The sequence below is a fragment of the Macrobrachium rosenbergii genome, chromosome 21 (genome assembly GCF_040412425.1).
Source record: "Macrobrachium rosenbergii isolate ZJJX-2024 chromosome 21, ASM4041242v1, whole genome shotgun sequence".
Lineage (NCBI taxonomy): Eukaryota > Metazoa > Arthropoda > Malacostraca > Decapoda > Palaemonidae > Macrobrachium > Macrobrachium rosenbergii.
This window is the reverse complement of record NC_089761.1, coordinates 43,667,333-43,693,475: the sequence shown is the minus strand read 5'-3', so window position 1 is coordinate 43,693,475 and position 26,143 is coordinate 43,667,333. Positions and strand designations below refer to the sequence as shown.

At 36.2% G+C, this 26,143-nt stretch overlaps 1 protein-coding gene and 1 long non-coding RNA gene across 2 annotated transcripts in view; one reads left to right on the top strand and one right to left on the bottom strand.

Moving 5' to 3' along the window:
• LOC136850018 (uncharacterized) overlaps positions 1-26,143 on the top strand; it is a 53,310-nt gene that overhangs the window by 5,814 nt on the left and 21,353 nt on the right. The window lies entirely within an intron of this gene.
• Positions 17,984-26,143, bottom strand: part of rictor (rapamycin-insensitive companion of Tor) — a 51,466-nt gene continuing 43,306 nt past the window's right edge. Inside the window, exons 26-28 of the mRNA XM_067123562.1 lie at positions 25,677-25,787; positions 25,338-25,486; positions 17,984-21,915 (exon numbers count right to left, since the gene is read on the bottom strand). Coding sequence (XP_066979663.1) covers positions 21,736-21,915; positions 25,338-25,486; positions 25,677-25,787 — 440 coding nt within the window. The 3' untranslated portion in view covers positions 17,984-21,735. The remainder of the gene's footprint in view (positions 21,916-25,337; positions 25,487-25,676; positions 25,788-26,143) is intronic.

The window sequence follows — 26,143 nt, the reverse complement described above, 5'->3', positions numbered from 1 at the left end:
ACTAAGTACTATATGCATTTGTAACAGAGGGTTTTGATGGTACTGGAAATGGGTGACATTTCAAGAGCATAGTGGTAACATTTGAAGCTCTCCTGCATCCAAATAGACGCCCACACTCTTCCAGAGTTTCCTGATCTGATGCAATAGTAATCATCTGGGTAATAACAAGTTCTCTTGAGACTTTAGCGGCCTGTTGGAGTGTGGCTGCTATAGAAGCTTGAGCTGGAGAAGAAGTGCTAAGCATAAAGTACGTGTTGACAAGGGAAGAAGAGTTAAGATACCTTGAGTCTGTGGACTCTTCAAGCTGACCATAGTACATGCCTAAGATTAAAGATTGCACAGTGAGTGAATAAAGTGCCCATTTGACGGGCTGCAGGGCAGGAACATACAATGGCTTACAGTCTGCTGTCTGAATGAAATAAAAAACAAGTACAAAATACAGTCTCAGAAGGATAGACAAAACTTTGATTCATTTACTGAACCAGATTTTTGGCCTCAATGTGGCCCATATAGTCCATGGGCAACTATACGGGAGGATTATTGGGACATATATCTGATATTCTTTGTTCTGTGTGTCTGCCATGAAGTTGTGACAATCTGGAACAAGCTTTTATGTCATTGTCTGCTGAGAATAACACAAAAGCTGTGTACAGAGCAGCAGTTCTGGTTCCACCTTGACTGTAGAGATGGACAATGCAGCTGGACTTGTCAGCCATGCTCATGGAAAATATAGTACAAGATTGTCTTGGAATACCTGCAGTGGACGGAACACTTGAATGGAAGAAAGAGAACCCAATAAAAGATCCAGTACAGTAGATTTCATAGAACTGGATGTTCACAAATCATGCCCTGACTGATGGTTTCACTTTTTTTTTTTTTTTTTTTTTTGCCAACTTTGCACTCTTCTCGCCCACATAAAAGAAAACGAAACGACTGCAAAATTAACTGTACGAGATCACGGTCGATGGAAAACCTGAAACGAGTTTCTTTAGACTCGACACCAGAAGAAAAATGTAAGTTCAGAGAAATCCCAGAAGCTCGAAGCAGAGAGTAAAGGCAAGCAAAATGAATGACCCGGGATATCGGATACAAGGTACAATTGACTTGCAAACAATAGACGCAAGCTACATTATCATAATTTAGAAAATCAATAAGAACACAAAATTTCAAATTTACACCTTACTCTCATGAAGATGATTATCTTCAAATCAGTCTACATTTACGACTGTGGTGGGGCTCATTTATCAAGATGTGGAACTGGGGCCAACTCATTCGAAGATTATTTGTAACAGTGATGATTTCTGTCCTGCCAGTCAGGACTACGAGTGACTGGCAATAGCAAAAAATGAGAGATAAAAACCAATTAGCTGGCTAAATTTACTGAAGAGTCGCACCGCTAAATGAGACTTAAAATCGTGTAAATCCAACTCACGGTGACAGATTTTTTTTAGAGAAATAGTTGAAAAATTTTATGAAAAAAATCTGTTGGTTAAAAAAATTTCTAAACACTGGAAAGAGTCTCACTCAAACAATTACTCTAGCTAATTCTTTATATATTAGGCATGCTATCAATATCTACACCAGATAAGAGTTTGTTTTTAATTGTTTTGGCTCCCCAAAGGTTGCAACAGTTTTAAAAGTATACCATCAAATTACAAATATCGTTTTCTTTTATGGAATTTTTAACGTTTTCTATGACTTCCATTTCGCGCTGTACCTCATTTCAAGTGATTCAAGGGCAGTACTTGCACTGGGTAACACCGCCGTTAATACAATAACCCGTTTTCAACAACTCTAAAGTTTGTTTCTCTTTTCCGAGTCCTTGTGGGCGTCAGTTTCAAAAATAGGACTTTTAAAAAGAATCGCACCAGGCATCTAACAGAATTTCCTGTTGTTTAAGTCCTTGTGGGCGTCAGTTTCAAAAATAGGACTTTTAAAAAGAATCGCATCAGGCATCTAACAGAATTTCCTGTTGTTGTTTTTTTCGATAAGTTTGGAATACGTCGTTTTTAAAGTCAAGTTCCTCCGATTTCCTTGTTGTTTTTTTTCGATGGTGGCTTCAGTTTCTAGGACTGTAATAAGAGTCGTTGTTTTTAAAGTCAAGTTGGCGGGCATTATAGAATTATAGAAATATATATGACCCATTAGATTTTCTTGTAAGCAAATGCCATTGGACTGGCCTTAGGCCTTATGATACAACGACATATTCATTTATATTACAAACTACATTCGTATGTAATGTTATTTTGTGCACAGGTTCATTTGCACCGAAGAACATTAAATTGTCCAATTACTCTCGACTGGAGTACATTAGTAACTTAACATTTTTGAGGTTAAGCCAGCTGAGGCGAAAAAGTAATTGGATATGGACAAAGTGGACTGTAGCCTATGCTTAATGTTGGTCAAAAACTGTTAAAAGCCTTACGTAACAACACACGCTCCCTTTGCGGTTTCTAAATTACGGGGGGAGATCTCTCAGTCCAGTTCATTGCTAATGAGGATAGCACACTAGTATCATTAATGAATAGTACCACAATTAAGTACTTTCATTTACTGAGCAGTCTCTATAGACATGAACTCAGATCATAAGTTGCTGTGAGTGTGAGGTACGACAAGAGGTACGCGTCTCTCTCTCTCTCTCTCTCTCTCTCTCTCTCTCTCTCTCTCTCTCTCTCTCTCTCTCTCTCTCTCTCTCAAAATCTTGCGAGTACTCGCGGGTTGATTTTCAGACCTTTGAGGACCGCTGTATGTAACCTCGTTTCTATAAGTTACTTGCGTAACTTAAAAGTATGAACACAATACGTAAAAGTTTATCAGACCAAATTACATTCACCATTCATAAAAATTGAAATACGGGAAAAATGAATTAAAATGGGAGGATATTGAAACGCACTTGTTAAATTTAAAGTTAAAATTAATTTAATAACTAAAAGTCAAGCATAGCAAAGAGTAATTATATAAGAGACAAACGAACTTAATTACTCAAATGAAATTACAACTCAATAGCACTCAAATGAACCAAGTTACGACAAAGTTCAAAGGAGGAGGGCAATTGCCCTTTTAAAATCCATACACAATCACTACACGACACTAGATAACAAGTCTACAGTACTGTACTCAAAAGTTGAGTCAAGAAGCTGTACGTTCCGTCCTGCATTCGGGTTTTATTGAAAAAAAAATTAGTTACACATTTACCACGAATTCATAACTGACTTACAAAGTTTACATTAATATAAAAACTTTAAGATTATTCTCAAGTTCGTTATCAAAAATAAATTCCAAACGTAATATTGTGGAATTTCAACATATTTGTTAAGTGTAGTGAATTAACTGGTGGTGTGTGACAATACATTTTGGGCGATGTCACGCCCATACAGTGCACGCACATTACCCATACACGCCCATAGAGGGGCGATCAGAGGGGGAATCAGAAGGGCGAACAATTACCCTTCTTTTCCCCTCCTGATCTCTTGACCTCGATTAATGGCTTCTCTGGCGAAAGGTACAGACAAAATCTAAGAACACCTTCAACTATTACTATACGTGGTGCAATACATTCACCAAGAGCAACTTCATATATATAAGGATAAATGAATTACTATAACTAAAACTCCTCTAGACTTCATGCTAGAATCATAGTAAAAATCAGACAAAATGATGTCAGTGTCATTCTCGAATTAAATGTGGTTCTTTCACCCTTATTATGACATGCAATAGAGACGTAAATATTTCTACAATACATAAGCGTGCGAATATATTTGGATTTCACATGAATACAGATACAAATACAGCAACATAGTTATTATCTGTCGACTACCTGACAGACGGCAATTCACAACGTAAAATCGTGAGACGATCCTAATAACTCTACAGTAAGAGATAGTTAGCATGGAAACAAGTGAATACACAAAAATATCAGAAAAAAATTGTTGTGAGAAGAATTTCTCACACCTCCCCACCAAAAAATCATACAACACATGTATAGTGTCCTTATAAAGCTCCTTTTCGAATCAACTGTTTTCTTTGTTCGTCGGCCTTAGCAGCAGTTCTTCTCATGGGCCGACGATCATACATCACTTGTAGTGGTGGGGGACCTGTTAAGGTCGGAGTCATCCTCAGCGACGGGGTCATCCTCAGCGACTCACTCCTACAGTTAGGCCGAATACATTTTTTCTCCGACATCCTCGGTTTCGGCCTTCTCCATCGTCTTCTCTGTTGTTTTGTTTATATGGCTGGCCTCGCCTAATGCCTCGCTGGTCTCGCGGGTCTCGTCTACTTCATTCTGTCCGCTTTCTGTTGACGATTTCTCTCTGGCATTCCCTTCAAGTGGAATGACTTGATTCAATGGTCTCGTAAATTTTCCACTTAGTGTTTTTATCTCGACCGTTCTTATAACATTATCAGGTCCTGCGTGGAGTTTTTCAATGAATCCCAAAGGGTACTTGTATCTTTTACAATTATCATTTACTATGAGGACTAAATCCCCTATGCTTAATGGACATGTTTGAAGACTCGATGTTTCTGTGCCTCTCTCCAAGAGAAGACAAATAGCCAAGTAGCCACAATTTCTCAAATTTTGTTATCGTCTCACACAATCTTGCATAGTTCTCCCTCAATTCGACGTTCTCATTGAAAGGTATGTCGACAAACTTGTTCAAAGGAGGAGCCATTGCAATAGCTCTGCCGTATAAGAGTCTGGCAGGGGTGAGCTCGATGTCGGCGTTATCTTCGTTGACATATGTTAGTGGCCTGTTATTAATAATGTTCTCAGCTTCGGCGACGATGGTACTGAGTTCTACAAGAGACACACTTTTTCTATACAAGGTCCTTTATAAGCATGATTTCAGTACTCCAATCAGTCTTTCGTAAAAGCCGCCTTTCTATGGTGACAGGGGTGTTATAAACTTAATTTCTAAATTATGATCCATCAAATAATTTCTTACTTCGGGCTCTTCGCTGACATCTTAGAAACTTACTAGCTGCAACGAAGTTTGGTGCATTATCAAAACCATCGGAAGTCCTTGTCTCCCCGCGAATTGTCTAAAAACAAAGAGGAATTCTTGTGCACTCATGGATCTGTACACACACAAGGCTACTGCTCTTGACGTAGCTTGTGTAAATAAAAAGACATACTCCTTCTCGTTTTCAGCTTCATTTTCAGACACGTTAATGTTCCCAGTATAGTCGACGCCAACACAAGTAAAAGTTACTTCATGCTTAACTCGTTTGGGTGGCAGTGGGGAAAATCCAGGTAGACTCAGAGGTTGATTTTGTGCCTTCTCGCACAATAAGCACTCTTTCAGAATCATCTTAAATGCGTCATTAGTTCTTCATCCCAATCAGTTTTCCGTTCCCACAATTTCTTAAATAGTTTTCCCCTGATTGTTACGGGAGTTAACATTCCCGAAGGATCAAAGATGGTTGAAAGGAGTGACACAACCTTTCACTTGGTCAAAACACAAACATTTCCTAGATTATTCAAATAGTAACAATCTGAGAAGGGATCTTTGCACACAATGAGTCATTACAGGTATCCCGTAGTTTAACTGCCTTCAAGTTGACAGTATCTGGGGTATGCTTATCATTAAATGATCTCGGATTACTAGCCCATTCTCCCAAGGGCATATTAGCTTCCAACATAATTTGTTGTACCTTATTACTCTCGAGTTCTAAATCTTCACATTTCTCATAAGTTTTCATGAAATTATTACCGAATTGGGGAGGGGATCTGAATGTTTCTACAGTTGATATTGTATTGTCTGATTCAGCAAAAAAGGGGAACAAGTTGCTCCAAGTAATAAAACTTTAAATTGAAATTCCTAACATGATTAAAATCCCTATCAGCAAACCGTGAGGATCTTGTGAAATCTGTGATTTTCATTAATTCCCATCTAAGGAAAACCTTACTGAAATCTGCTACTCCAGCATATTTGTTTTGACGAAATTCTAGCAGCATGTCTGTCAATCTCGTCTCCAGATTAGGTCCGCATGTAAACAATCATTGAGGGACTAAGGATGTTCCACTTGCTTTATTGGTACTAAGTTCAATTTCTCAATAACATCTGGGTTAATGAACGTTCTTTGGGATCCTCCGTCTAGATATGCTCTAGCTGGGATTTGATTCTCATCATTAAACAAAAGAAGGATGGCTGTCAGTAATGACGTCGGTCGGAGAGAGGCAACAGTTTTAACATCTACTTGATTACTGTTAACATTATTCTAAGAATTACTCGTAACAGCTGATTTTTTACTAGTGTTGGAACTAGGCTGTGATTGGGCAGTTTTTAAAGACTTATTACCAACTTTACTTTGATCTGATTTAGTGCTAGAAGGTTTCTGAGATGAATTTACATTCACGCTAGCAGAATCAGGCAATAGCCTAGCACACAAGGATGTATGATGTTTACCATTACAGTTGAAACTATAGGTCTTACTGCTACATTCAAATGAACGATGACACTTTCTTAAGCAACCAAAGCATAGCGATAAAAAAGCCGATAATTGATGGAAACGCGCTCTTCTAGTCTCTAAAGTAGCTTATTTCGTGGCCTTCCTTGTTTTATTCTTAACATTAGTTCTGAAAGCCCCACTTGGCGCATAAACATGACGTTCATTTTTCGCTGAACCTTTGCTGCGATCTTTGCTGCCCTTAACAGTGTTAGACGGTGATGGCGTAGGGTCATGCATATCGCTTCTATCTAGAACCTCAATTAATTTTCCAAGACCCTCTCTCAGTTGACCCACAGTAAGATCACAAGTATCATATTTGTTAAACAAAAATCTCAACGTTTTCTTTGATAAGCATCGCATGATAATTGCCTTCTCATTAGCATCGCTGTTCCTATTACCTGTTAAAGCTTCTAACTGTTGAGCGATGTCATTCCAACATTGGAAAAACGAGTTTTCAGCGCGTTTATTGCTATACTATAATTAGCAATGGCCATATCCTCAACGGTTTCACGCGCTTTACCCTTAAGGTAACTATTCAGCATACAAAACTTGATGACATCATCCATGTCCTGCCTATCATGAATAACTGCTTTAGAAGCAGTCCAAAAAGGATACCAGTGCTCGATTTTCCCATCAAAAGTAGGTATCGAAGGTGTCGAATGAACGGGTTCAGGCGCCGCTAACCTATCGGTGAGTTCGACAATTTCGTGTCCCGCGCTAATGAGGTAACTGTTAGTCCTCTTTATAGCGCTTACTAATGCTTGACCCTTAATCTCCTTATAATATTCAGAGGCTGCTGTCTGTAGTGAATCAGCTGCTTTCTGAAGGTTCCCTAAGCGCAGCTTCATTACTACGTTAGACAACTGTTCAACACGTTTTACATCATTCAAACGCCGTTCAATTTCACTTATGGCAGCCTCATACAAAATGAATTCATTACTATAATTGTCTGCTGACATGGTGAAAAGTTTAAGGGAAAATCACCTTACTAAACATACAAAGTTGATAATAACATAAAACAAAATAATATCGAAGTAGACACCACTACTTCGGAAAATAGTGATACACAGAAAAAACACTCAAGTTAACAATCTGTGTTCTACGAAAATAATACCGGTCAACGCCGTATTACAAAACTCTTATACAGACAATCAAATTGTAATGAGACGGAAGAATCACACATCGTCTCGTTACAGCTCAATGCTCTTAAAGTGAACCACATCTGCCTTCAAAAAAGGAGAATGACACTCACCTAATTGTCGACCTTTTATCTTAGGGTGTCTTGTGTGTGATTGTGGTGGTTCAAAAAAACGACGTGCCTGCATAAAATATCCTCTGAGGAAAAAGGGCTGTGAACAGTTAAAAAATAAAAGATGGTAATGCAGAATGATCTGATTCAAAGTTACAAAGATCCAAAATAATATGTTCAGTATCCTGAACAAGTGAAACACTTCCGGTATTTTAATGTCCGGCTCGAAGGACCAAAACGGGAAAAGCTGTGGCGAAAAAGTAGTTGGATGGACAAAGTGGACTGTACAGTATGCTTAATGTTGTTACTTGGTCAAAACCCGCTGAAAACCTTACATAACAACACCACTCTCTCCTTGCGGTTTCTAAATTACGGGGAGATCTCTCTCAACGCATTTCATTGCTAACGAGGTTAACACACTAGTATCATTAATGAATAGCACCACAATAAAGTACCTTCGCTTGCTGAGCATCCCTCTAAACATGAACTCAGATCATTACTTGCTGTGAGATACGACGAGAGGTACGCCTCTCTCTCTCTCTCTCTCTCTCTCTCTCTCTCTCTCTCTCTCTCTCTCTTTTAATTTCAGACCTTAGAGGACCGCTATATGTTACCTCGTCTCGAGTTACTTGCGTGACTTTAAAGTATGAACGCAATAGAAGCTTATCAGATCAAATTATATTCACCATTCATAAAAACTGAAACAGGAAAAATTAAATAAAATGAAGGGATATTGAAACACACTTGTTCAATTTAAAGTTAAAATTAATTTAACAAAAGGTTAAAGTAGCAAAGATTAATTACATAAAGGAAATTAATTACTCAAAAGGAATTACGACTCAGGGCGCTCAAATGAACCAAGTTACGACAAAGTTCAAAGGATGAGGGCAATCACCCTTTCTAAATCCACACACAATCACTACACGACACTAGATAACAGGTCTACTCAAAAGTTGAGCCAAGAAGCTGTACGTTCCGTCCTGCATTCGGGTTTTATTGGGTGGAAAAAGAGACAAGTTATACAATTACCACGAGTACAGAACTGACTTACAAAGTTTACATCAACATAAAAACTTAAGATTATTCTCAAGTTCGTTATTAAAAATAAATTCCAAACATAACACTGTGGAATTTCAACAAATTTGTTAAATGTAGTGAATTAATTGGTGGTGTGTGACAATACATTTTGGGCGATGTCACGTCCATACAGTGCACGCACATACGCATACACGCCCATAGAGGGGCGATCAGAGGGTCGGGCCGCGAACAACTACCCTTCTTTTCCCCTCCTGGTCTCTTGACCTCGATTAATGGCTTCTCTGGCGAGAGGTACAGGCAAGTTCTAATAACACTTCAACTATTACTAAACGTGGTGCAATACACTCACTCAGGGTTACTTCATATATAAAAATTAATTATTACAACTAAAACAATACTCTAGACTTAATGCTAGAATCATAGTAAAAATCAGACAAAATATGTGTCATTCTCGAATGAGATGTGGTTCTTTCACCCTTATTATAACATACGATAGAGACGAACATATTTCTACAGAATACGTAAGCATGCGAATATGTTTGGGTTTCACATAACACATACCAATACAGTAATAACATAATACTTGTCTGTCGGTCACCTGACAGACGGCAATTCACAACGAAAAATCAAATCAATAATTTCTTGTGAGACAGACGATACTAATAACTCTACAGTAAGAGATAGACCGCATGGAAACAAGTGAATTCACAAAAACATCAGAAAAAATTGAGTGAGGAATTTCTCACACCAGCAGTATGTCAGCCAAGGCTCTCGTTCCCGTGGGTAATTATTTCTACTTCTGTGATCATTAGCTGACAATTCTCTATGGCAGAACACTCTTTTGCACTGTTTGGTTCCCAAGTGTTATTGCTTGTAAATACAATCGTTTGAAATAGTAACACTCTCTGGGCATTATTATCCTAACAAAAAGCAAGATACTTATAATTTGTTTTTAAATGTGGGAACGATATCATAAAAGATAAAAATTTTTACTTTCATGAAGTAAACTAAAGAATTTATTTCACTTGGGGAAAAAATACAGTACATCAAAAAATTACAACTCGTTAGTTGAAGTTTGGTAATTGAAGTTTGTTAATTGAAGTTTGTTCCGAAACAGTTCTCTGAGAGTTTTGAAATCAGATATTTGACATTTACTGTCAGGCAAAATTGGCTGTCAAACAGATTATGCTTTAGTACAGTATTACTTTTCCTGCATTAGAGGGTTATGTAGAATACTTGACAATATTCAAATCTGACTTAGAGATTGGATTAAATGACTGCCAAGTGAATATATTTTTGACATGTAGGCTTTTGTAGAATGCTTTCCTTTCAATAGCTAGTTTCAATGATGCCAAATAATTGTCATCGATGACATTTATCTAACTGAAGCAAATGTAATTTTTGCCGATCTTTTAATATCTTCATTTTTCTTATCCTGAGTAACTTATGTGCAGAGATCCGGTATAGTTTTACCTTTGCATTCTCTTTCTTTAGTTTATGGAATAATGACAAATACTCCCACATTACGTGAGTAGATCTTGAAATCTCTGAGAATTGTTAATTTCGAGTTGGAATGCTTTTTGTTGTCTTGACTACAGGGATTGATCTTTGAACAAGTGGGTTTTGTTAAGCAATTAAAATTGATCTTTTTAGAAGACATGGTACCAAATCACAGCCTAGTTAGTTGAATCGAAGCCATCATTGTAAAATGGCATCTTTTTCATACAAGTTGTATTATGCCTATATATAAAAACCTTTAGTCTTTCGTATGGATCTCTTTTATGACAGCTGGTGTGGTTGTTGGAACTGTGTAAGGTTTTCAAATTTGGTGGCAGCCAGTGAAGGGATTGGGGTAACAATCCATGCATGCATGCATGCACAACATCAGTTTTTCTTCAGGAATTGGGCCATTATGGAGTGGTTAGATTATAAGACTTTGATTTTGTATGGGAAGGAAAAATGTGAGTTATCTTAAATATTAAAAATTTGTTCCTAAAAAGATACGAGCTCTCACATATCATATGGAGACTTACCCTTAGGCAGGATGAATTCTCTCAAGATCACGACTGGTGTTCATCCCCACCTGGAAATGTTAGTCATGTTAAGTGACAGAGAAGGAATGACTTGAATGACTTGTGAGATGGCCAAGAATACAGGATCCCATGCCAGAGTGCAACTTGCTGTGAGCTTACTCTAGGAAAAAAATAGGACTCAGATTTTCTTGTGATGGGGTAGACCAGCTCAGAAGATATCATAATGCACTGCATCCTGAAATCTCAGCTGGTTATGCTCAACCCTTAGGAAAAACTCGCCTACATTTGGCAAGAATACAATGTGTGGCTGTTGGGAGGAGGGTAGAAAAAGGGAGAGTACCAGTCATTCTTCATTCAATCAACCATTCACTATTGTAAACCTTAGGCAAGTGTTATTTTCCCCAAACAGAGCTTAATACCTACACATTGAGAAGCCACCACAAATTAAGAAGGATGTATCCTAGAACTTATGGTATCCAAAGATTTGTGGGGGATGTCCTGCAGGTAGAAATTGGCAAAGATTGTTTGGAGCCACTAAACACCTGTCCTCTGTAATTGTGGTGCTGGAGAAGTTTCTTCTGAACATTATGGATGGGGCAGTGCCACTGACTAATAAGTCCTCAAGTTATCCAGGGTATTGGGTTGCTGTCTTCTCCCAAAGACTAGTAAGCATATTGGATGGCCCACTTCACCTAGTAAATACCTACTGTAGATTTTCTAAGAGAATCAGACACATCTTCCACAACCTTAAGAGAAAAGCTTCTCTTTCTTGCAGGAGATATAGCTAGTCTTTAGCCAGGAAGTGTGAGTGCTTGCACAAACTGGTGACAGGAAAGCACGTGGTTGATGACTGAGTGGGGAACAAGTAGTTTTCTTGGTACCTCAAAAAGAAGGCAAAACAAATCCAGATACCAGTCAGCTTGTAACCAGTGAGGTGGAGAGGATTGTTCAGTGAAACTCCTATAAAGAGTCCTTGTCAATTATACACCACAAGAAGTGTCAGATGATCAGCATTGCTTTTGACACAACTTTAGGCTCATGAGATATGAATTTCTCCAGACATGACAGGTGACCCAGGAAGATTTGTCAAAGCAGAATAAATTATTCCTGATGGGGAAGGTACTGTGCCGATACCCGCAAGTTTCTTCAAGATTGACCATCCTCACTAATATGTCTATAAACATGCTCAAGTGCTTCTTACTCTGCTTGGGATGAGCTTGTGCTTTTCCTATTTCATTCTCACAATCCCCAGATCATAACAAAATGGGAGAATCTGATCCTGGTCCTGTGGCAACTGCGCCTCTGAGACAGTTAGTATTAGCCAACTGTTGAGGTACTCTGCAACAGATGGATTCCTAACAATTTGCCCGAACTGAAGTGAAAGACCATCCAGTCGCAGACAGAGGTACCTCTGGGAGGCTGGATGGATAGGTGAATTGAACCACACATCTTCAGATTTAACAAAAGTCCCCTCTCTGATAGGAGCTAACATGGAACATGAGGTTTCCATCCCGAAAGTCTTGACCTACAAGTTCGTTCAATAGAGAGATACAGTATTTACAACCAGCTACTCTGAAAATGCAGCTGTAAAATCCTGTGTGTAGTCATTTGCGACTGTGCGTATATCCTCTTCCATCATTGCCTGCACTTCCATTGAGAGGCGAAAGATTTTGACAAGTCTGGAGGCTATGCAGGAAACAGGATGGTCTATGAGAGAGGGTAGGTTGACAATCCTAATAGATAAAGTCTGCAGCCATCCTGAAGGACAAGGACCAGAGATTTCTTCCTGTCCATGCCATGTTGCCCAGGCCTGACAAGCATCCCCAAAACTTAAGGCAGTGAGAGAACAGGAGAGCTGACTACAGTGACCTTCCCTTCAGTTTTTCTTCCTTCCTTTTCAGTATGAAGCTTGACCAGGATTTAAGGACAAGGACGACTCCTGACATCTTCCAGAGGCAGCAGACTGCTGGGGATGCTAGTCTGCTTTTGACAGAGGACTGGCCTCCCCAAAGCTGATGGAGTAGAATCCTTGGCTTCAGAACTTTTCACAAATTCTGAAGGAACGTTAGACACTGCAAGGTGCATGAAGTCATCCTGAGTATTGATTTTGCTTTTCTCCATTGCCACCTCACCTTACTTTGCAAAAAGCACAGAGGTACAGAGATAAATCTGTCCTACAAGGGCAAGGAAATGGTTGCCAAGATGAACACCTGGGAAGAGACCCAGCCAGGATGGCTCCACAACCCACACCTGGTGAGCATCAATACACATTGCCTATCCTGGGTCGGTATACACTGAGCAACACACAAGACACTGTAGCTACACAGTGCACAGGGCAGAGGTAGGACACATGCTCCGACCCAGCAGAGAAGGCAGAGCTAGTGCCATGCATGGGAGTACTGTCATTTGTGCAGTAGTCTGGAGAACAACTGCGAGAATGTTATTGGATGGGTTGTGGTAGCCAGGGGGGGGTGACACAAGATGGGGTCCAGGGAAACCCAGTGACTGAGAACAAGAATTGCACACCAGTGTTCACAGGTGGACCTATACAATGGAGACTGGTCACAAACAGACCTGTGGACTGAAGCACCCGTCTCTCCCATGATCACCAGCTTCCAAGAACAGGTACTAAGATTGGTGTTATGTACAACAACAAAGGGATGGCGACAATGAGATGACTTCCTAGCCCTCTTGTGGACCCCTGCCTTTGAGTTCTTCCTGCCTTTTTCTTACAGCCTATAGGTGAGGAAGAGGAGGAGGAGAAAGTGGAAGAGGAAGAAAATGAGGAGGAGGAAGAAAAGGGTTACTTCAACCTCCACAGGCATAGTAGACCTCTTCAATGGGAAGCAGCAATGGTTGAAGCAGCTAGAACAGGAGCAGCAGGTACATTAGCAGACTCACAGGCAGTATCTTTAAGAAGTCAAAACTACTGCAATGGGATCTAGAAACAAGATCCTTGCAAAGAACCTTGGGCTGAAACCAAATGCTCAAGGAAGGTTGCCGCAGAGAATATTTAGGAAAGCTACGAAGTCTTCCCCAACTCCTTTGGTTGTCAGTGTCACATTATCAGAAGACAAGGTGGTGGGAACCAAAATGGGAGCCAGGGGAATAGACTCCCTCACCACAGTACTATACATGAAATGAGCAGGTTGGTGTCATCTGGCTAGTGCATACCAGTTGTGAGGGTATGGGTGAACTATGGTCCAAGGGTATGGGTACAGGTGGGGTAGGCACAGTATGGAGAAAAGGTGATATCAGCAGTGTTAACTTCAGAAGACTGATGGAACCTTCTACCTTCTATAACAATCTCTCTCCCACTTAGGAGTCAAAGACAATAAAATTTCCTGGTTTCTAAAAAAGACAAAATGAAGGTCAATGAAGACCACAGACATAAAGGTTAACCACTCATAGCAGGGAGCACAAGAAGTATGTCTACACATTTTTATTTTAATTTAAATTTTTATTTCAATTTAATTTATTCTTTATTTTTAATGAGTGATCTTTCTGTATTTCTCTTTACCTCCTGTTACTTCTTTCTAATGAACACCATATTCTTTGGAAGCTTGAATTTCAAGTCAATGGCCCCTATGGGTTTGTTCCGTATGAATAGGGTTCATCTTCTGAATAATTATAATAAAAGTAATGTTGAAGGAATACTGACAATGCAGAAGACATAATGTGGGTGGTCACCAACAATCCCTGCACTGGCTGCCAAAAATCCGAAAACACTATTGCCATGCTTCAATAACCAGACCACCTATTGCTGAAAGTATCCAGGTAAAAGAATAGTGTTTGTATCCTTGCAGAAACAATTGTAAAATAATCTTTACTAATGCAAAGGCCAACAGATTGGACAACAATTTGCCTGTCATCCAGCCTTACCTCAAACACTAAAAAGAGGGGGAGGGGAAAGATGGGTTGTAAGGCTGTTACAAGCAGTTCATATACTGTATAGGGTTTTGATACGCATTTACCATTATTTCTTTATTGATCAGTACATTATTACCTTACACTACTAAAGGAGTTTCTTATAATTTTAGTATAAAAAGCACTAGGTAAAAGCAACTACAGAACAGATCCCACATAGAAATAAACTTTCATCAGTCAAACCACAATGAGTTCTAGAAAAAGCCAGATTATATCTGTTGGCCATGTTAATAATAATTAATTATTCAGACCAAATAGATGAAACTAAACAATCAATTGCAACTGTCTGACAGTTTTGCATCTGATTACTTACATATTTTTGTCCTGCTTCATAATTTTCAAAATCTAACAGGACATAAATAGACAATGATCTGACCAACGCAACTACTTCGGCTACCCAATACCCAAGCTAGCTATCCTCTAGAGCCAAGGAATTCACTGAAAATAGACTATTAATTTCCAAAGTATTGGTTGGCATTGCTAATTATCAAACATTCACCAACAAAAAGCTGAAGTAAAAACCCTTCTTGGAAATCTGAATGAATGTTGGAACTTAAGTGCGTAGCTGAAAGTCTAGCTGTGTTTTGAATGACATTACAAAGTTTTCTGTGCAATCTGTTAATCACAACACCAGTTTTTGAGTTATCCTTTTCTAAACTCCTGAATAATGTACACATCTGAAATAGCCTTGAATATGTACAGCAATGCTAAAGATCTTAAAATTTTTGAAATCTAAATTCAACAAGAGTAACAAAAAAATATATCTTAAATGCACTGACTTGATACATGAAGTCTGAAAGTTGACTTTCAACTTGAAACAATTTAGAAACTGCATTAAGTCACCTGCACTTTTAATTTTAAGGATAAACAGCAAGTATCAGCAACCTTGAACATAAAATACTTTTAAGAAGGCATATAATATATACAGCAATATAAACAGCTCATTTTCAGCTCATCAAAACACCAGCTTTCTGGCAACTTCTAAAACCACCGGGTTTTATATATATACCCATTAACTATGTAATGGTACATCAATCATCAGGTACTTTACCAACCACTACTACCTGCACCTTAACAACTAAGCAATTAAGCAAAAGTTCATGATTTGACTAAACTTGTCCCATGATTTACAACAAAAGGCTTTGTAACAATTTGTACCAAATAAGTACACACGATATAATACATTTATATTTGCCAACAAAACGAATGTGATTTGAAACAAATGAATAAAGAAAAGCTATTTTTTTCCATAGTAGGCATAATATGGAAGAAGCTCCTAGAGACCCCCTGAGAATACCCCATAATGGACTCTCCCAGGTGCTGTCTAAGAGATTCCCATCTGAAGACTATCAAATATTACATTACCTATGTACATTTATATATACAATATATAAAATTTACTTACATTAATTCACTTAAACAGCACCCTATGATTATCCCAATCTACATGTCTTTTATAAATGTTCTACCTGAAAAAAAAAATTAAAAAAATTTGTTCAACAAGCATCTCCTCAATTTTAATAAAATGGCTCACTATTGAAAACACCTTCATGAACACAAACTAGATAACATCCCTAAATCAGTGTGACCATCAGGAACAAGGTTATTCAATACTTTTCCACACTCATATTGGCCTATTGCATTAAAAAGGAGCTGTACTTAGAAACTAAAACTCCTTCATTTAAAGATTAAAATGCTGCAAGTTTCTGCTACACTTACAAGCAAATAAAATTACTAAAAGCAAGGAATTGTAAAAAACTTCTACAATAAGGAGAAACCCACTACAGAATATTTCCTGCCACAGGGTAAACTGCGGTACTTATCACCAGGACACCATACAACAACAAACTATATTCACTTGCCCTTTGAATGAGAAAACTGCATGAAACAACTTTTCGTCCTGAGTCTAGTATTTACTGTATAATGTTCAGAGGCACAAACTTTAAAATTTGGCACAAATATACTTGGTAAAGAGGCTACGTGATTCATCAGTTCAGTAAATCTCTTGGTTTGTGGAAGAGCTACATGTTATACACAATATATGTATTGTACTTACAAAATAGGAAGAATGAATCTGAATACCTTACAGTAAATACAATGTCCAGATAAATGTGGCACTCTAGTTAGATACACGGCTCAAATTGGGTTCACACAAGATGGCCTGAAATACCTAGAAAAATGTTGTTACATTTGCTAATGATAAGAGGTTGAACCATATGAAAATGTTCAAATTTTAAATGTTAACTATTCATTTCTAAATTCTAGTTACACTGGCGGAAATCAATTTTCATTTCAATAAATAACCTCATACATCAACCTAAATGAAACTCAATGGTTCTTTTATTATAAAAATAAAGGCACTACAGCATTTTAAAAAGAAAAGGAAGTTTCTGCCTAACGGTTAATTACTAATCCAGATCATTCCATAAAACCAGTCATCCAGGCACTGTTTATAAAAGGGTTATTACACACAAAGCTGTGATTAAATAATAAAGCTGTTATCTGTTCTAAGAAACCTGCAAGTCTCTAAATGCACAAACAAAAGACAGAAAACTATGACTTCTAACACCAAATACTTATATTCAATACAAAACTAAAACATATTCAATACAAAACTAGAACACATTTCGAGTACATGTTTTGCACATGAATATTCAAGGTTCTGAATAACAACACAAACTGATCTGTGAGAAAAAACTTAGTAGTACTGTCCTTTTCTCTCCCTCAAGGCAAACAAACACCATGATCTTCCTGTTAACTAAAATTAACCATTCTGACAAAAAGAAATCATTAGGGGAGACTAAATGCCATATTTCATCCATATTTTTGCAATATCATGGAGTGAAATACTGTTGGCCTTCAACTAAGGTAAAACTCTCAATTCATTTTACTTCTCTCCAACAAGATATTTCCTAACAGTAATAACCTGCACACAAAAATTGCAGATTATTTTCATTATATTAGGGTATCACCATGTTAACATTTTTAACTCTCACAGGAACAAATACAGAGAATAGTTCCCTTAAAATATAGAATAACACAAACACAAGATGTCAGTGTTACAAAACAAAAGAAATATTACTTGAGGCTTCAAGCAACTTCATCAAAAGACTTGTGGTCTTTTCCTTTGTAATAAATGTTAGGGTACCTGAAATAGAGTTCCTTCCTTACAAGGGCAAGATGCCAGTATGTGAAGTGATTGATTGTGCTGACTGAATGCTTACAACTTCACATCTTTATCGTGATCAACACCTTTAAGGCATACAGCTTTGATTTTTTTTTTCAGTTTATTTCCAATATTTAGAGGATCAAGAAAAGAGTAAACATATATGCACAACTAAAGTGAACCTCTAGGGTAATTTAACCCCTAAAGGGAGCATAGTAAATATCTAAAGCTGTTAAATGGTTGGGAGTTAACAAGTACACAAAAATGGAACTGTCCTTTGCCCGTTAACTGACAACAGGGTAAGTAGGATAAATTAAAAATTTTATTGAAAATACCTTTTCCCAAGGGTAGAAAAGCAATGGACTGATGAAACTTACTTTTATCAATAAACCAAAATGCTTGTTTTCCTTTTAGGAACGTTGTCATAGATCCTACAAGCTGCTTTCTGAGGCATGAAATGCTGGCAATTTTTCTGCACTGGGTAATACTCATTTCCTAGCATTTAATGTTTCTCATTTTTCAAATACAAGAATGTTTTTGGCTAGCCTCAATTTAAATGTCTAGCTACTTAAGTTCATTTTACAACTTTATTATACATTTTCTTCCTTGTTCAAAAAGAAGCTGAATACCCACTATAATAGGTACACAACCTTCATAAAAGCATTTTTCCACTTCTCTCAGCAGAAGGATATAACTGAAAAATTCTTAAACACCACATTTTGTAAAAATGACATAAATCAGGCTTTAAGTACAGCATAACACAATATAAAACACACTTGTTATTCATGGAGTCAACTGGGGTGTATCTAAATAAAATCTATTTGGAAAGCTTCCCAGTCCTGAAGATGCATCATATTCTTAAGTAACAATAGATGGTGTTTGGTGGGTAGTTGATTTAAGAATGTCTAAGATTTCAGACATTTTTTCTGCACTGACTGTAAATATGTTTCATGAAAAACATTTAGTTAAATCTGAACTACACAAAAAGCATTTCAATTTTGTATCCACTTGAATATAAAACTTATTTTTGCAAGCATAACAGGCTCATGATAGTGATATACAAAAAGGTCTAACACTACCTAGGGCTGGGAGTTGTGGGTGGGGGGGTCAAACTACCAACTATGATGACATCAACTACACGAACCTTATGCCTAATAGGAATTTATGGAAGCAATTAGCTTAGAATTTGGTTATAAACATACACAAAAATTTATAAGAATGAAAAAAACCATTCCCAAAAAGACATATATAAGTAGAATCAACCTATTCACGCTCACTTGTGAGCAACAAATTGAGGATTTCTTAATACATGAACTACCATGTCGGAAAGTAATAACAAAGTTCTGATATTCAATCTACAAATTAATATCAAACAACCACTGTCTGCTTTGCAACTTGGTCCACCTAGTAAATACCATTACAGCTTTGAGGCACTTAAACACTACATGTTCCTACACACCAAAAATTTTTGTTCATGCTGACAGAAGTAGTTTTTAAAAAAATGTACAAAATCCCTCACAGCATCAATTCAAGCAGAAAGAATATTTTGAAATGAGTGAATACTTCAACTGCTAAAAGCAACTTTGCTTTGCTTCTCATTTCTTGACACTTTATTTTCAAACACATGATTGAAAATGGAATTGGTTTGTTACTGACAAAATTATGCTGTAAACCATTATCAGCAGAAATAACCCTACCATACCATCAACATGAATAACGTTTAATGGCTAAACATAATCATTAAGTACCTTTCATAAATTGAAACAACATACCTGATAATCAATTGGTAACTATGAAACCAGCAAATAATGTGAAGTCAAATATAATGGAGAAAATTTTAATTGGTTGGAAAAATTACTTTACAAAATTGTAGAAATTACTATTACCTGCCAAACGGCAGTTTATGAAAGAATAACTGGACTTTGCCAAAAAACTTGAACAATATAAAAATCAGATTCAACAGCTAACTAAACTAATATCTATAAAAACCAATAAAAAGCTTTTATATTAGGAGACAATCTATGACCTGCTTGACAGAATTCTGATCATCAGAAAATGACTATAAACTGAAGCACTAGGATATTTACACTTTTAGCTATTTCTAAAACAGCTACTATGTGATAATAGATTAGGCAGCTGTAAATCTTTTTTAATTTGTCTATTCTAAGCTAGTAGCACAGTAGTTTACTACATAGTGCAGTGACGCTTCTAACTATGCATTAATATGAAGCTAATTGAAATGAAGAAACTGAAATATTTATGAACTACCAACTCTGTCATAAACAATAAGACATCCTTATGAATGCAAAAGTTGTATGCAGTACTTTCACTAACACTTCAGTTACTTTTAATTCATGTTAAACCACCATTACAGTAAGCAATACAAAAACCATTAAACTTCAATTTCATCATGTTACTGAATGAAAGAATAGATATCTAATGGTGTTTTAAATTATGCTACCTTTAAAAAAATTGTACTTTACACTAAGTGCAATGCACTGGCAGTGAAAACTATGGATTAAATTTCTTACAATATTTACAAAGTAAGTAAGGAGGTAAAACATACATACAACTGTAGTTACTATATTGTATGTACATTTATGTATATACATACAAATTTACATAAATCAAAGCAACAATTAACCAATTCAGTGTGCATCTGGCTTAGAGAGGATCAAAACCAATTACCTTTTGTATCCTGCATATACTACTCTAGCAATGAGCTACTAAATTTGGATAAATGTGCTATATCTATGTGCTATATCTAACAAAGCTGTGTAATTGTAAGGGGTGGGGCTTTTGCACACCCAAATGCTGTAAGGTACTAAAATTAGCAAATGAAGTACACATTAAAGAAGCATGCCCCGATCCAAGAGACAAAATATTTGCTTACTAAGCAAATTACCATGGTACTTGTAGAGAGAGAAAAATTTACTTTATAAAAATACCTAGGCTGTACTGGAGTGCAACAGTGTATGTGTATAAGTAACAAACATATCCCAAATGCTTATTACTGTGTTTACAATTACTTTAAGATTCGCTGCTCTAATATGCATTAATCATGTTTGATCTTGCTATTTAGGTGCAAGAGTAAATATCCCAGTACATTATTACATTTTAAAATTAACGAAGTACATGTGCTGGCTACAATAAAAAGGTTTTACACTGCCATTTCTTTTTTAAGCTTATATATGACACACAGAACTGGTTGTTTGTTGCTTCAATCAACATCCATATACTGTACATACTGCAAATATACTGTACACATAATGAAAATACAACATACATATATAAGCAGCATATGTATATGTAAATATAAAAAATGTTGTATATACATAGCTTTTTTTTTTGTTTTTTACTGAAGCCTCTGTTCTTAAGCAACAATTAACAATTAAGTTACATTAGACTAGCATCGTGTTAAGAAATATAATGAAAAGATAAATAAATAATTTGTATAATTCTATAGTGCATTTTACTTGTTGCCAGATCACTGGTACCTGTTTTAGAAATTATTTTGGGAACTAGATCATCGGTGGAAGTTTCATATATCAACAAACGTCAAACCTAAAGAAGATAAATTTTCTCTCTATAAACACTATGATTACAAACTCATTACCCATGAGTAGCTGCACAAAGCTTACACCAGCAGCACTGAAAAATTAGTAACAAATTACCATTTCATCCCTATCAAGTTAAAAAAATAAAAGCTAGGTCACTATACAGTCTCCATCATACTTACATTCCTCTCTTGAAGCAATGTTATCTTTCATTTGAGCAAACTGTCAGCTAACAGAGCAATAAATACATGAATAGAAAGTGACCTAACATTTGTGCTTCCACAATGATAGTTGTACTGATTGTAAGTACATATGTTAGCACTCCTCTTCTTTGTCTGACTTATCTGACAGAGTGACTTCAGCTATGTCTGCCATTGAAGGAGGCTGCAAACTGAAGCTATGCACAGTGGGGGGACTGCCAGTTACTATGGGATTCATAGTCTCACAGACATTATCAAGCTTACCCGTAAGAATTTTATTGGCCTCCGTGAAAACCTGGAATGGTTAAGATACATATTTACAAAAAGAAAGCATCATAAGAAACGAAATTGTTTTAATTTATAGGTCATGAATTTTCAAAAGTAAGACTTATAAAACCCCCAATTTTTTTAAAATCACAAATTTTTGTTTAAATTACAGATAAAGATGGGACATACATTCTTGCATGTTGCTAATGTGTTACTCTATAGAAGGCTATACAATACATATAAAAAGTCACATACCTCATTCATTAGTTCTCAAAGTGACTAAAGCTAACGAATCCATGTAACTTTTTTTACACTGATCAGATAAAGATTGAATACATTAATTATGACACCAACACCATTAGCTAGAGGTACCTGATTTTCTTTTAAATTACAACAATGCTAATGTGCTCTAAGTGAAAGGGTATAGAGAGCTACAAATAAAAGGACAACTATCTGTGGTTGACTGGTTCCTTTGAGGGGACAAAACAGTAAACCATTAAGGACTGCCACTTGATCTGCCAATCATGTGGCAAGATTTTCTCTAAGAACTCATTTGTGTTGCTATTTATTGTTGAGATTTTCATCAGTTCATAAATCCAGAAAGCAAAATTTCCCAAATTATTATTATCAGTTAATAAATCCAGAAAACAAAATTTCACAAATTTTTATTATCACCATTCTTATTAAGTAGTTAACCAGACAAATCAGCAAATTTATTTAACTCTCACAAAAATAGTTTGAGTGATTTGTATTTATTAGTGACAGAGTTTATATTTGACCTATCAAATTACAGCATTTCTGAAATTTTATAACTGGGGTAATTGAAAATAGAGAGACTGATGGATTTCCTTTATTTGTTTCTAGAATTTGACAGTCATTGCCAATTATATTTTGGACATTCATACAAAAAAATGTTTAACAGTCTGTGCATATGAGGATTGGATTATGTGTGCTATTCATCAAACATCTATGGATCAAAAGAGTGACCAATTCTACACTGGGGTTTAATCTGTTCTAATTTGTTACTGTCATTTCATTGTATGTTGGCATTTACTGACTGTAACAAGTTTTCAAGATGTTATATATCAATAACATGAATATTCACATGTTCTTGTCATAGAATGCCTACATGGGCAAGAATCCAACATATTTCTACATTTTTATCATCCTTATATAATCTGTGAAGTGAAAAATGAACTGGCTGTGAAATGGTACTTTTGGGATTAAAATTTTGAAGGGTTTTAATAATACTTCTAGAACCTTTAAAATTTACAACTCTCTGATGGCACATCATTAATAATTCCAATGGCTAATGCTGCTGCACATCATTTTGCTGTGAAATGGTATCACTGTTAGGCAAGAAAAACTTGAGTTTTATTGGGTAATATGGCTACACACCCCATGCCTAACAAAGATTTAGATCTATCAGTGTGCATTGCATACTGTGAACCTTTGTTTTTATCTTCTACTGCAGAGGAGGTAGTTCTATCGTTGGAGGGAACTGTATTTGTATCTGCTCACTCTAACAGTCAGTTGGCTCTCCAATGTATTTGTATTTGCTCACTCAAACAGTCAGTTGACTCTAACTGTGAAAGTGAAGGTGGTAATTGTTTAAAAATAGGAGCTTTTTGACCAATTTTTTTTTTGGGGGGGGTTGAATCTTTAGCCTGTATTTTTACTGCCTTTGACATATATGTGTGTTGCTTTTGTATGTTAATAATTTTCATTAACTTCATATGGTATCATAGGCTTTTTTTGTTACAAAAAATATCTATTGTCATTTGCCTGTGTTCAGATCCTCTACAGATGTGATCTTCCAGATGGGATTGTAAATCTTTAGTAGAGCTATTGTTCTGTGATTCCAAACTGGATAAGCATCAATATCTTATTTTTATGTATGTGCATACAAGTACATTTACCATTTTCTCCAAAAATCTCCATAAGGAACATTTCACGGAAACTGATCTGTAATTGTTTCCATTACCTAATTTTTTTCCTGGTTTGGAGATGGAAGTAACTTTGGCATTATGATATTCTTCAGAGAAAATATTCCTGAGCCACAGATGATAAACTGCAAAATGTATGATTTAACTAATGATTTAAATGGTTTATCATTCCTGAACAAATGTTATTTCTAATTTTCTGAACATCTGGATATTTTTTATCCATGAATACAACTTATCAATTAAAAATAAAATGCAGTCTATACCAAAAGTAATTCTTTCAATTAAATGAAAATACAATAAATACCAGAAATTAATGCTGACAAAGAGAGAGAAAAACATAAGACTGTAAGCTAGGCAAACGCAGATGTTGGTAACCGGTTACATTCAAGTATCCTATGCAAGATTGTAAGCTAGGCAAACGCAGATGTTGGTAACCGGTTACATTCAAGTATCCTATGACATGTTGTAGACAGAGTAATAAAGGTTTCTGGACCTTGGGTTAATAATGTCTGGGTAAAATTTCCACACATGTAACAATGTAAAGCACCTTTAATAATGGTAAAATTGCCTTATCAATAAATATACATGACATATGAAAGAAAAATTATAGAATAGTACTTAGACAGACAAGATGTATGCGGTAAAATTGCTATGTTGTTGTTCTTCTTGTCTGTTTATTGTTTACTACCATAAATTACAGACACTTATTAATCATATGCAGCTTCTTGAAGAGCTTCTTGAAGATGGCAAAAAGTTTAATGTCATATATTTATTTATATGATATGTATATGGTGTATAAAAAACTTAATACATTTTTGTATTTATTCAACATAAATGAAAATTTATTGCATTACCATTAATCATAAAATAACCCTTAACTGTGCAGATTATGTCCGGGTGCATAAAGCTTAGTTTGAAAGAAAATGGTGCTAGCAGGCATTTTTAGCCAACTCCAGGAAATGCAAATGTATTCATTCTTCTGTGCACTTCTGCATATGGCATACATGCTGCTGTTCTCTACTGGCCTTTTTAGCATTTAGCACTGTCCCTTTGCAGGATTTCACTCAATGCACTTTCCTTCATTCTCATCCTTCACGATATTTTAAAGTCACCTTTAGGCCAGCAACCAATGCAATGCTGTGTTCTTATTTTGAGCAGACTACCACTGTTCATTTCAGTGACGTTCAGAAAAGATTTGTCTCATAATACAAAGAAAGCTGACCTAGGAGGTGTTGATAACCTTGTTTTCCATATTCTAACTAATTTTCAACTTGCAGATGAGAAAGGATGGATTTTCTCTTATTACTGATTCTATATGAAGAAATTAATGTCAAATCCTTGTACTGGATATTCTTTTAATGGCTAAGAATATTTACAGGGCCCAATCAAAAAATTTTTTTATGAGCAAATGCCAATTTCTTGAGCATCATGGATTTGTAAAGATGAAACATTTTAATTAGAAACATCTGATGGAAAATCTCTTACTTCAAAAGTCAATTCTTACCTCACTCAATAACATATCCATAAACAGTTCTTGAACAAAACGACGAGCTGTTAGACGAAATGAGTATGATGAAAGGATGAGGCAAACTTCTGAATACAAGCACGAATCATTAAAAGCCTGAGGCCAGCGCTGCTTCAATGCTAATAGTCCTGGAATTACAAATATTTTCATTTAATAAATAAAATGTAATTATGCTGGGCACTAATTTCTGGAAGGAAAATTATAATATCCATATTCCAAGCACCTCAAGACTCTATAATTATAAACTTCATACATATAGACTACAATGCAATCAGACATCTGATGCAGAAAAGTGATAATATTACTATGAAAATTTACCTGATTCTGATGATTTAGCAGCTATGGAAGACAATAGGTTGGTAATGAATCTCAAGATTTCTTTCCTTATCAAAATCTGATTTACTTTCTTGGTTCCAGTTTTGCCTTCACCTGTAACAAGTAAGGAGTGACAATGAATAAATCTTTGGAGGACAAATGTACAAATAAACAAATATACATATTTTGCTAGTTAAGTTGGTAGACCAATCTATGTTTGTTGAAAGTGGTGCCACATTCAGTAATTTTACTCAATGCTGTGTCCATATAACTAATGTTCATCATACCTTGCATTCAGTCTTTGGGTTTCTCACCTGAGAGCACAATCATGAAAACTCTCACATCCTATTTACTCAGCATTTATTTACTTTTATACTGGCCATTAATTTACTTACCTATTAGTGATTATTCTATCTGGTTTTACTCTTCTCTTTACTGAGTTTCTTTTTCACATATGGACACTATACTCT